The 12,420-nt window shown below is 36.3% G+C and overlaps 1 protein-coding gene across 7 annotated transcripts in view; it reads left to right on the plus strand.

The window, feature by feature from the left end:
- Positions 1–12,420, plus strand: part of ITCH (itchy E3 ubiquitin protein ligase) — a 121,956-nt gene that overhangs the window by 97,488 nt on the left and 12,048 nt on the right. For all 7 annotated transcript variants that reach the window (XM_064573050.1, XM_054510057.2, XM_064573051.1 and 4 more), the window contains 8 exons: positions 1,060–1,132; positions 1,933–2,004; positions 4,730–4,818; positions 6,756–6,915; positions 7,148–7,281; positions 7,598–7,738; positions 9,564–9,684; positions 10,355–10,459. In XM_064573050.1, coding sequence (XP_064429120.1) covers positions 1,060–1,132; positions 1,933–2,004; positions 4,730–4,818; positions 6,756–6,915; positions 7,148–7,281; positions 7,598–7,738; positions 9,564–9,684; positions 10,355–10,459 — 895 coding nt within the window. The remainder of the gene's footprint in view (positions 1–1,059; positions 1,133–1,932; positions 2,005–4,729; positions 4,819–6,755; positions 6,916–7,147; positions 7,282–7,597; positions 7,739–9,563; positions 9,685–10,354; positions 10,460–12,420) is intronic.

A 12,420-nucleotide genomic window follows, 5' to 3' on the forward strand; every position in this document is an offset into this window, starting at 1 on the left:
CTGAGCTGAAGGCAGACGCTTAACGACTGAGCCACCCAGGCGCCACCTTCAAGACTTTATTTTTAAGTAATTTCTATACCCAACACAGAGCCCGAACCCACCCTACTGACCGAGACAGCCAGGTACCCCTAAAATCAATTGTATTTCTACACTGAACATTTAGAAAACAAATTTAAAGGAAGTCCAGGGCGGGGCGCCTACGTGCCTCAGTCAGTTAAGCAGCTGCCTTTGGCTCAGGGCATGGTCCCAGGGTCCTGGGATCGAGCCCCACATCGGGCTCCTTGCTCAGCAGGGAGTTTGCTTCTCTCCTGCCTGCCACCCCCCCGGCTTGTGCTTGTTCTCCCTCTGTGTGTGTGTGTGTGTGTAATAAATAAAATCTTAAAAAAAAAAATAAAAATTAAGTCCAGGGCTTACTTGGAAGCCCCATGGTGTCATCAGTGATCTAGGCTTCTTACTTTCTGTTCTACCATCCCAGACCATGGGCTCTTTTCTCAGTTACCTCATAGTGTGTGATAGCTGCTGAAACTTCTGCTATCAATCCACTCTAGGCTAGAATATGGAGGAACAACAAATTGGAAAGAGAGAAAGAGAAAAAAATCCTTTTCTAGCTATCTTCACTCTCTTTAAAAGAGCCTTTGCGGAAGTCCTGTACATTTACAGCTCATTAGCCATGGTTAAGTCACACAACCACGCTGAGAAATGTAATCTTTATTCTAGGTAGCAGTCTGCCCAGGTAGATATCAGAAGTCTGATTTAAGGATAAAGGAAAGAACGGATTTGGGGATAGGCAACATTCCCAGATAGAACTTCCTTTACCTAGTCCTGTTAGATTTCGCTATATATAAAAGAAAATCCCACAACAATGCCTTTAAAAAGATCTAAATTTCTGTCATTTAAAACTAGTCCTGGGAAATTTTTTTTTTAAGGTGGTGTTTAGGAGTATGCTATGCTACAGTATTTTTATATTTGACTGAGTACTAAGGGGGTGTGGTATTTTGCTTTCCTTCTATATATTATCTTACGAGCTGCTAAATATGTCATATTAACATTCCTCCTCAGAGACAATGGACCACAGATAGCCTATGTACGGGACTTCAAGGCAAAAGTTCAGTATTTCCGGTTCTGGTGTCAGGTTAGTATCAGGACTTTTTTCTGTACTCCCTTTCTTTTGTTATGTTGCTTATATTACACAGTGATTGTGAAAATAATTCCTAGAAAAACAGGTAAAATTGGAAGCATCGGAATCTCTTTTTTCTATTTTTAGGGCAAAGAAAAAGATTTATCAGTTACATCATTTGTGGCTTCTGTAGTCCAGAAGAATAAACTTGAAACAGTTTGAATAAAAAAAGTGCTACTCTCCTTTCAGTACCCGTAATTCTAAGATTGCAAAAATCTTCAAACAAATGAGTTAAAACATTTTCTGGTGTATAGATTGTAACCAGCCCCTTTCACATCTAATATTTGATATATATATGTATACATATATAGTTACATTCTGAGTATTCTTCCCAGATGTGATCAGTTATTTCTGATATATATTTTCTGAATTAATGATTTCTTTATGGGTTCTAAATAAAATTAATGTACTAATCAAAATGTTACTATGATGAATATTTTTAAACTTCAAACTCATGTAATTAACTGGGCCCAGGCAAGCAAGAATAATCTAAGTTAGCTTTTTGAAAATAAAATTAAAGATTTATTTGACTCATTAAGCACTGCATATGAGATCTGTTTTCTTTTGTTATATATCAAATGATCTGTAATTAGCATGAATGCTCACAAATGTATGGTTAAACAGTATTGAAATAAGTTCATATTCATACTCTACTTGTTTCTCTAAGCAAAGATAAAAGTAAATAGAACTTCACTCTTTCGGTTTTTCAATAGGCTATTTTAATAGAGTTGACTTAAGTCATTCTTACGTTTCAGCAACTGGCCATGCCACAGCACATAAAGATTACAGTGACAAGAAAGACATTATTTGAAGATTCCTTTCAGCAGGTACTGTCTTATTCACTCGATAGTTTGCCCTGTGGCTGCCTGCCCAGAACCACTTTTGGTTCCAGGTCTAAACAGTTAGGGTTTTTGAGTTGGAGTCCTTAAATTAAGTATTGCCAGCTGCATTAGTACTTACAATGTAGGAACATGTATATGTTTGTATATGTCTTGTGCTTTTGAAATGTCAGAGTAATTTAAAGTAATTGGTGAGTTTCAGATTTTCATTTCTAAGCTAAGTGGTCAGTTTGAAATAGATATTTGAGTAAAAAGGTAGGTTTTTGGTAGCCAAAGAAATATCCATATGAACATTATTGGATGGGTAGAAAGGAAGAGGGGATGGTTTTGCTTTTATACCTGTGTGTTCCTTGCATTTTTACAGTAAGCATTTGTCACTCAATTTTTACAAAAAAATTTTTATGTAGGAAAGAAATTGGTCATTGGTTATGATACCAAAATAAAAAAAGATAGTCAACAAATTTTTTTATTGTCCTCAGAACCCAAGTTAATTTACACTTACTTTTATTTTGCAACTTAACCACCTGCAAATAAATGTTAAGTGATTTTGTTGTAGAGATTAAAATGGCCAATGAAAAACTGTCTTAAAATGAAAACATCTACTTAGTCCTTATTTTATGGCCAGATATGGACCTAGTTTTTTTATTATCAAGCAACTGTTGATAATTGTGGTAGCTACAGCTTCAAAATGAATACAAAGGGAAAAGAGATTTTCTGAGATGGTTGGCAGGCCGTCTGACTTAGCTGGCTACTTGCTTTCAGAAACAGTTATGTACGTTTCCTAATGGAACCTCAGTAATTAACATTGAAGAGAAAAGCCAGTTGACATCCTGCTAAGTAGGAGCAGATAGCTTTTTAGCAGCAGAACTTGACTAAGGTCATTTAGAGAATTATGAGTGATTCCCTTGATCTGATGTAAGTCTCCAAGGCCATTCCCAACTCCAGTCATTACCTGCTTCTAATTTTCATATTCATAACTATGTAGTCAGTCTCTGGTGGGCCAGTTTCTTGGACCATAACTTGCTGTTGCAGTGCTGAAAGGTGCAAAACATGATTAAATATCCCTTTATTTTTTGACTTTTGAAACCTAAAGACTTTTGCAGACTGACAGACCAGATGGTACTAAAACAGTTGTTTAAAATTGTCACCCTAGATCTGATATCCATCAAATAAATGTGAAACCAAAACTTAGGAGAAAAATTTGATTGCTTTGGAAGAGTGACAAATCTAATAGCAAAATTAGCATCAAATTTTCTTCCTAAGTGGTGGATAAAGTTGTTTGGGGTAGTGAGTGTTTTTGCTCATTGGGGAAATTGCAGGAGAAAAAAATTTTTTTAGTATTAGGCATTTATTAAAGGGTACTACTTAAAAGATATTTTTCCCAGGGAACAGCAAATCCTAAAGTATCAGACACAGGGCAAAAAAAACAACCAGAATTTCCAAAGGGGAACAGTCTCAGGTTTGGGGGAATAGCAAGAGATCAAAAACAGCTTTAGGTTTTGGGGAGCAACCCTAAGGACAAGGAATAGCCAGAGGGAGCAAGAAACAAACCAACAAAAACAAATGTTTTAACCTTTAATATCTGTCATTTGTATTGCTATGTGCCTAACCTAGAGTATTTGTAGAATATTTGTCATAAGCATTGAATTTTTTGTTACATCTGGGATTTTTTTAGTGGTATATGAATTCATGAAAGTGATATATTTATTTTGTGGGAACTGAGCCCTGGCATAAGCAGGTTACTTACTGGGCCTCTGGATATTTAATGTGAGAGTTCATTCTAATTTCATAAAACAGAGGCATTAAGTCCACTTCTCTTTGTCCAGGCCCTGTCACTTTCTTTTCTAAGAGTAATATTTGTAATGTTCTTTGGCCCAATTTTAGGCAAGTAATTAGTTTTACAAAGGAAAAACCCAAATCATGAACTCATTATATTTCAATAATGGTGCTGTCCTTCAAATACGAAGATGATCTTACTAACCACTCTAGTAGGACACAAAATTTGAGTATTTTTCCAGGTATTTATTTATAGGTTTCCACTGAGAATGAGTTTCCAAAATTAACTATATTCTTTCTGCAGCCACTGGTTTTCATTTCCAGGTTAGCCAAACACTGTTATGTGTACTTTTGGCTGTAAAACAAACCCAAACATAACCAAACCAAGCCCTTCACCACCCAAATGACCTGACAAAGGACCATGCCCACAGTTACTCTGCTCTAAGCAAGTGACAGAAGCAACTTGATAAGTCAAAAGTAGGATTATTTAAAAGAAAATTATGTATCTATAAGGTATATTAAAATATAGATGTGTAGGGGCGCCTGGGTGGCTCAGTCGTTAAGCGTCTGCCTTCGGCTCAGGTCGTGATCCCAGGATTCTGGGATCAAGCCCCACATCGGGCTCCCTGCACCGCGGGGAAGCCTGCTTCTCCCACTCCTACTCCCCCTGCTTGTGTTCCCTCTCTCGCTATGTCGCTCTCTGTCAAATAAATAAATAAAATCTTTAAGAAAAAAAAATACATAGATGTGTATAATATCTATAAAAATATTATAAAACTTTAATGTATTTTCTGTATGTATGGTGTTGACTAGACCACGAACACCATTCTGTGTCATGGGAAACTCAAGTTACCTATAAGGAAGAATATCTCAGACCTGGAAGTGGTAGAATGATGTTTCAACAACTGCTTTTACCAATCCTTTTATTATTTTGTAGATAATGAGCTTCAATCCCCAAGATCTGCGAAGACGTTTGTGGGTGATTTTTCCAGGAGAAGAAGGTTTAGATTATGGAGGTGTAGCAAGGTAGTGATAATATGAATACTCAGAACTTAGTTCCTTTCTTCCAAAGGTATCATTCACTTTGCTTGCAAGTATTTTCTCAATCTTCTATTTCAGGAAAATGAATGTAGCAAATTATTGTACCTTTATTCTGCAGCTACCGAAGTTCACGAAACACTAATTCAGCACTTTCTAAAGGACTGCTAGTTGATTTCCCCCACATTACTCATTTTAATCCTCAGGATAACCCTGTGAGATAGAATTTTATAGGTAATGAGGTTCAGAGACTAACCTACAGCACATAACTAAGATGTAGAGCCTGGATGCAAGCTTTGTATCATCAAACCAGAAGCCAGTGTTCAGTCTACCACCTCTTTTTTTGTTCCACAGAGCGAGCATACAAGGCCCTATAGTGATCAGGTTATTTTCCCCATCACAGATTACTGATACAGATAATAGCCACTCAGTTCCCAACTGAGATTAATACAGCTGTTTTAAGAATACAGAGGGATGGGCGCCAGTTGGTTAAGCGACTGCCTTCGGCTCAGGTCATGATCCTGGAGTCCCGGGATCGAGTCCCGCATCGGGCTCCCTGCTCGGCAGGGAGTCTGCTTCTCCCTCTGACCCTCCTCCCTCTCATGCTCTCTGTATCTCATTCTCTCTGTCTCAAATAAATAAAAATTAAAAAAAAATCTTAAAAAAAAAAAAAAATACAGAGGGATGTGTAAAATAGTTAAAATGTTAAATTCTGTTTTCTTAATATTGGAGCTTCTAATCAAATCCTAGAAGACAAACTCAAGAAATTCCTTTGCTTATTCCATAACAATATAGCACATCAGGTTAAATACTTGCATAGCAGTGGCAGTGTGGTAAGCAAGGACTTTGGAGTCAAGATTGGATTTGAATCCTTTTTCTGCACTCATCAGTACAACCTGGGGCAAATATCTTTCATCTGTAAAAAAAAAAAGAATAGTCACATCTAGTTTTCTAGGATTATTGTGAAGAATAGAAATAGTGTTTATTAGTGACCTAGTTCAGACCCTCCATTTTTGTGTGCTCACTAAATGAAGGCTACATTTTAGTAGTTCTTATTTATGTTATGTATTAAAATTCACATTTCAAAATGTATGAAATAACCACTGGTAAATAATAAATATGAATAGAAACATTGAATTTTGTATACGTTAAAGGTAATTCAGGAGGAGGGCAATCATTTATTCTTAATTAGAAAATCAAATAGTATTAAAGTATAAGTAGCATTACCACCAGAGGCCATGAACTCACGAAAAGAAATCTCAGACACAAGCTAGTATCATCTGTATTGCCCCAGATCCATTCTACCTACCAGGCCCACCCATGTTATATAGTAACTATAATCTTATGTTAATATTGGTTGGTATTTTCACAACAGTTGAATTAGAGCTCCTCAGAGCATTTTTCTAATGAATGAGTGACTTCAATTAAGTGTTTTATTGTCTTCGTGAAATTGGAAGTTTTTTCATATTTACCTAAAATTTAGAGAGCAGTGTCATTTGATGAGGATTACTGTGAGGTTTAGTAACAGATGGGGTAATATTAGACTTCTTTCAGCTGCTCTAACTACATGGGTTAATAGTGAATTTTAAACTTGGCCTCTGTATAGTATTTCATTGATTCTAAGACTAACATTTTAACGTCTCTGACATTGGGATATGTATGACAATTAGAAAAAATTTTAGTGGCTCCTCAAATAATGGTGTCTTTTAAGTCGATGATGTCTTAGATTCTTTGAAATATAATATGCAGTGTGTAAATATCATCTCTGTAAACTAGATGTCTATTTGAACAGAAGCAGTTCAAAATCAACATGGGATTAGAAAACTCTCACCAGCTGAGGAGTGTAGATCCCTGAGAACTTTGTAGCACTGCTCTTTGATTTGTTGGCATGGTTTTTTTCACCCTAAATTTTCTTTTGATTTCAGAGAGTGGTTCTTTCTTTTGTCACACGAGGTGTTGAACCCAATGTATTGCCTGTTTGAATATGCAGGGAAGGATAACTACTGCTTGCAGATTAATCCTGCTTCTTACATCAATCCAGATCACCTGAAATATTTTCGTTTTATTGGCAGGTTTATTGCCATGGTAAGTACAGGTGGAGAACTGTGTTTACTTTGCTAACTTAGCAATACTAAAGCATTGTTTCTTTAACCTCATTTGAAATTTCTCATCACTAAGAAATTTTTTAAGATTGGTTTGTTATCTTTGCCCTTTTCCCAAAAATGTGCCATAATAGATGACAGGGGAGCTTTCAGGGAAGAATTCATCTAATATTCTATTATAAAATTATCATAAATGGTATTTTCTTCTCATATAGGCTCTGTTCCATGGGAAATTCATAGACACAGGTTTTTCTTTGCCATTCTATAAGCGTATATTGAACAAACCAGTTGGACTCAAGGATTTAGAATCTATTGATCCAGAATTTTACAATTCTCTCATCTGGGTTAAGTAAGTTTGTTTCCATTTAATTTATCAAAATATAGTCTTATATGCTTTCATTATGGTGTTGGTAGCTTATCCAAACTGTAAGCATGCAGTTGGTTTATTGAATTTAAATATTAAACTTGTTTTGTTTTTTTAATACAATAGATTTTACAGAATACACCCAATATCTTAGGCAAAAATATGACTTCAGAGTATAATCTCTCCAGTTTTCTTATTATTTTGATACTATAGTTTTATAGTAATTATTGAACATAATCCTTTAAATACTTTTTATATGATTGAATTAGTATAACAAATAGTGTTAATTTCATTTGTGCAGAGAAAACAATATTGAGGAATGTGGTTTGGAAATGTACTTCTCTGTCGATAAAGAAATTTTAGGTGAAATCAAGAGTCATGATTTGAAACCTAATGGTGGAAATATTCTTGTGACAGAAGAAAATAAAGAGGAATATATCAGGTGAGAGAGAATGCTCCTTTTAACATACTTTAGCCTTTCTGCTGGGCTACCGCACATTGATAATTGCCTAGTAATACTAGTGGACAGTATTTCAAAAGATAATGTTTGCCTTTTTACTAATCATGAGAACTGATCATATATAACAAGGACATGATCGTTTTCTACCTTAACAAGTGTGTTGATAGAGGAACAAGGAAAGTGCTATGGGAAGTCAAGGGAGGGAGACATTATTTCTTCTAGTTGTAATCATGGAGCAAGTAACTGATGATAGTTAATATAAGCTTTGAAGGTTGGGGAGAATTCAGTTGTGCAGAAATGAGAACAAAAGTTATAAGCAGAGATAGGAAGGCTGGAAAGCACAAGTCACAAGGAAGCGTAGTGGTGCTGTCAGGCAGCTCAGAGTTGATACCCCATTCTGCCATGTCCTGCATTTCAGAGGCCAAGGAAAATGAGGAATCTTTAGAAAATGTGGAGGCTAATAAGTTATAATAACCCTTAAGAGAACAGTTAGAACCACATCCAAGTGGTAGATAAAGAAGCCACATTACAAGAAATTAATGGCCATATTCAGTAGACAATCTAAATTTCTTTTAACAAGTCTGGCAGCAGACGAATGAGAAGGTATAACAGATTATTGTGGAGGCAGCAGGTATCCTGCATGTTAACTCAGACTAAATTTTACAAAGAATTAATCTAATGGGTACTGATATGTTTTATACACCTTTCTTGGTATATTTTCAGTTTAACCACAATTTGAAGATAATAAAGGGATAGAAAAGAATTTTGGTTATATAGAACTTTCACTTTTTCTCCAAAAGTGAGAGTTTTAAGAGTAGAAATAGTGCTAGATCACTCTTTTCAATACCAGTTCTGTAACCACTGTGCCATGTAATATCAAGTCACTGAAAAGAATCTCAAGGGGCGCCTGGGTGGCTCAGTCCATTAAACGTCTGCTTTTGGCTCAGGTCATGATCCTGGGGTCTTGGGATCAAGCCCTGCATTGGGCTCCCTGCTCAGTGGGGAGTCTGCTTCTCCCTCTCCCTCTGCTTCTCCCTGTTCGTACTCTCTCTCTCTCTCTCTCGATCTCTCAAATAAATAAAATATTTTTTAAAAGTCAAAGTTGAAATCTAGAATATTTAGTAGAGCATTTTCATTAAAAGTATTTTCATTCAAGGGGCGCCTGGGTGGCTCAGTCATGATCTTAGGATGGTGGGATCCAGCCCCGCTGCAGGCTTCTTGCTCAGCAGGGAGTCTGCTGGAGATTCTCTCTCCCTCACCTTCAGTACTTCCCCCCACCACACACTCTGTTGCTCTCGCATGCACACGCGTGCTCTCTCTCTCTCTCAAATAATCTTCAAAAAAAGTACTTTCTTTCAAAAAAAAAATTGCAAGGGGGTATCTATAAGTTAAAAGCTTAAGAGACTTTTACAGTGTATGACCCCTTTTTAGATGCTGATTGAAGCAGTATGTTAAATTGAGTCAATCAGAATTTGAGCACTGAATACTTGGCTGTAAAGGAATTGTTTACTTTTTTGTGTGATAATAGAATTGTGATTATTTTCAAAATGAGACTTTATCTTACAGAGATACATGCTGAATTATTTATGTTTAAAATGATAGTATATGATTTCTAGGTATGGGTAGGGGCATAATGAAATAAGATTGGTGTTGGGTTGAAGCTGGGATATACACAGGACTCATTATATCCTACTTTTATAAATATTTGAAGTTTTTCATAATAGAGTTTTTAAAAATTATTTTTATACTCAGAATTTAAAAGTAAAATCTAAACTTCCTGATAGCTTTTTTAATATTTATTTACCAGAATGGTAGCTGAATGGAGGTTGTCTCGAGGTGTTGAAGAACAGACACAAGCATTCTTTGAGGGCTTTAATGAAATTCTTCCCCAGCAGTATTTGCAATACTTTGATGCAAAGGAATTAGAGGTAATGAGTTTTTCTTATTTCCTCTGCAGCATGCTGGTAAATAATGCCTTCAGGTGTCTGCTTTCAGCTCACTTTCTCATCTTTCCAGTAGCAATAGTATTTTTATGCTAGCAGGATGTTTTGAAGTATCCCTAGTGGTTTAAAAAATCCATAATTTAGGGGCGCCTGGGTGGCTCAGTCGTTAAGCGTCTGCCTTCGGCTCAGGTCATGATCCCAAGGTCCTGGGATCGAGCCCTGCATCGGGCTCCCTGCTCGGTGGAGAGCCTGCTTCTCTCTCTCCCACTTACCCTGCTTGTGTTCCCTCTCTCGCTGTTTCTCTCTGTCAAATAAATAAATAAAATCTTAAAAAAAAAAAAAAATCCATAATTTATCAAATATATAGAAGTCTTACCCCCCCAAAAAAGAATTACTATCAGAACCTCTCTACAATGAATGACTTACTTACCTGAATATGTGTATTTCTTTTTGAATATGTGTATATATGACCCTATCCATGGAAACTCAACCTTCGTAAGTAATGTAGACACAATTCCTGATGCACAGCTTATAAGCCTACGCCTCTGATTAATTTGTTTTTTGAAAGTTGTTGAATATTAGTCTTCTCTATGTCTAGCAGTTTTATACAGGCTGTAAAGAAACCATCTTTTTTTTTTTTTTTAAATCTCCAAAGGTCCTTTTATGTGGAATGCAAGAGATTGATTTGAATGACTGGCAAAGACATGCCATCTACCGTCATTACACTAGGACAAGCAAACAAATCATGTGGTTTTGGCAGGTTTGTCTGTTTATTTCTATTGGCAGAACATCATAATTTTTTAGAAATTGCTTATCACATATGGAAGAAAGTCACAGAACAAAATGTACCAGTATATTCAGGCCCCTTATTCCATCCTATGTATTATAATAAATGAACAGATTATACAATTGCTAAGTTATGGAAACAGCCCAACTGTCCATTGATAGATGAATGGATCAAGATGTGGTCTATGTGTGTATGTATATATATAAATGTGTGTGTGGGTGTATATCACTGGAATATTACTCAGCCATAAAAAAGAATGAAATCTTAAGGGAAAAAAAAGGACTGGACTCTTGCCATTTGCAATATCATGAATGGATCTAGAGGGTGTAATACTAAGTGAAATAAGTCAGCCAGAAAAAGACAAATACCATATGATTTCACTCATGTGGAATTTAAGAAACAGGGGCACCTGGGTGGCTCAGTTGTTAAGCATCTGCCTTCGGCTTGGGTCATGGTCCCAGGTTCCTGGGATCAAGCCCTGCTTCGGGCTCCCCGCTCGGCGGGAAGCCTGCTTCTCCCTCTCCCTCTCCCACTCCCCCTGCTGTGTTCCCTCTCTCACTGTGTCTCTGTCAAATAAATAAATAAAATCTTAAAAAAAAAAAAAAAAAAAGACAAACTAAAAAACAGACTCTTAACTAGAGAGAACAAAACGATGGTTACCAGAGGGGAGGTGGGTGGAGGGATGGGTGAAATAGGTGAAGGGGCTTAAGAGTACACTCATCATGATGAGCACTGAGTAATGTATAGAATTGTTGAATCACTATTGTACTCCTGAAACTAATACAATACTGTATATTAATTATACTGGAATTAAAATTTTTTTTAAAAAAAGATTATAACAGTATTTAAAAAAAATTATTGCTGAGTAAGCAACACACACCTTGCACCTTTGCTGAGGGTATAAGACAACTTCAGATGATGATTCCCCTGCATTTGATGTAAATACTTTTGGAATTTTATGGAACTGTCTCAAGTATGGTTTTCATCATTCATACCTCATTAAGAATTATATAATGTTTAGAAGGCAAAACTTAAGGGAGCAACCTGGTTTGGAATCATAATGGTGTGTCTTCAAAAAATACCTGCTATAAGCACAAGAGAAGATGCTCAAATCACTAATCATTAGTGAAGTGCAAGTCAAAACCACAATGAGATACCATTTCGTATCCATTACTGTCATGGCTATTATCAAGAAACAGAAAATAATCATCCTTGTTGAGGATGTAGAGAAATTGGAACTCTCCTGCATTGCTGGTGGGAGTGTAAAGTGGTGCACAACTGTGGAAAACAATTTGATGGCTCCTCAAAAAGCTAAACATAAATTAACATATCCAGCAGTTCTACTAGGTATACCCAAAAGAAGTGAAAGCAAACACTTATTGTGTACTTATATTCATAACAGCATTATTCACAGTAGCCAAAAGGTAGAAGCAACTTAAGTGTCCATCAACAGATGAATGGATAAACAAAAGGTGGTATACACATACAATGGAATATTATCCAGCCTTAAAGAGAAAGGAAATTCTTTTATTATTATTATTAACATATAATGTATTATTTGTTTCAGGGGTACAGGTCTGTGATTCATCAGTCTTCACAATATACTTCACAATATACAGTATGCGCTCCCCACAACTCATACCCTCCCCAATGTCCATCACCCAGCCACCCCATCCCTCCCACCCCCCTGCACTCCAGCAACCCTCAGGAGAAAGGAAATTCTGATAGGCTACAACAGGGATGAACCTTAAGAATATTATGCTGAGTGAAATAAGCCAGTCACAAAGGTATAAACGTTGTATGATTCCATGATTCCATTTATATGAGGTATCTAGAAGAGGCAAATTCATAGAGACAAAGTAGAATAGAGGCTAACATGGGCTGTTGGGGATGAGGAAATAAGTTTCATGAATTCAGAGTTTTTGTTCAGGATG

This window comes from Mirounga angustirostris, unplaced genomic scaffold (assembly GCF_029215605.1).
Source record: "Mirounga angustirostris isolate CCGP_5_RB_7025 unplaced genomic scaffold, mMirAng1.0.hap1 SCAF_10, whole genome shotgun sequence".
NCBI classification, from domain to species: Eukaryota; Metazoa; Chordata; class Mammalia; order Carnivora; family Phocidae; genus Mirounga; species Mirounga angustirostris.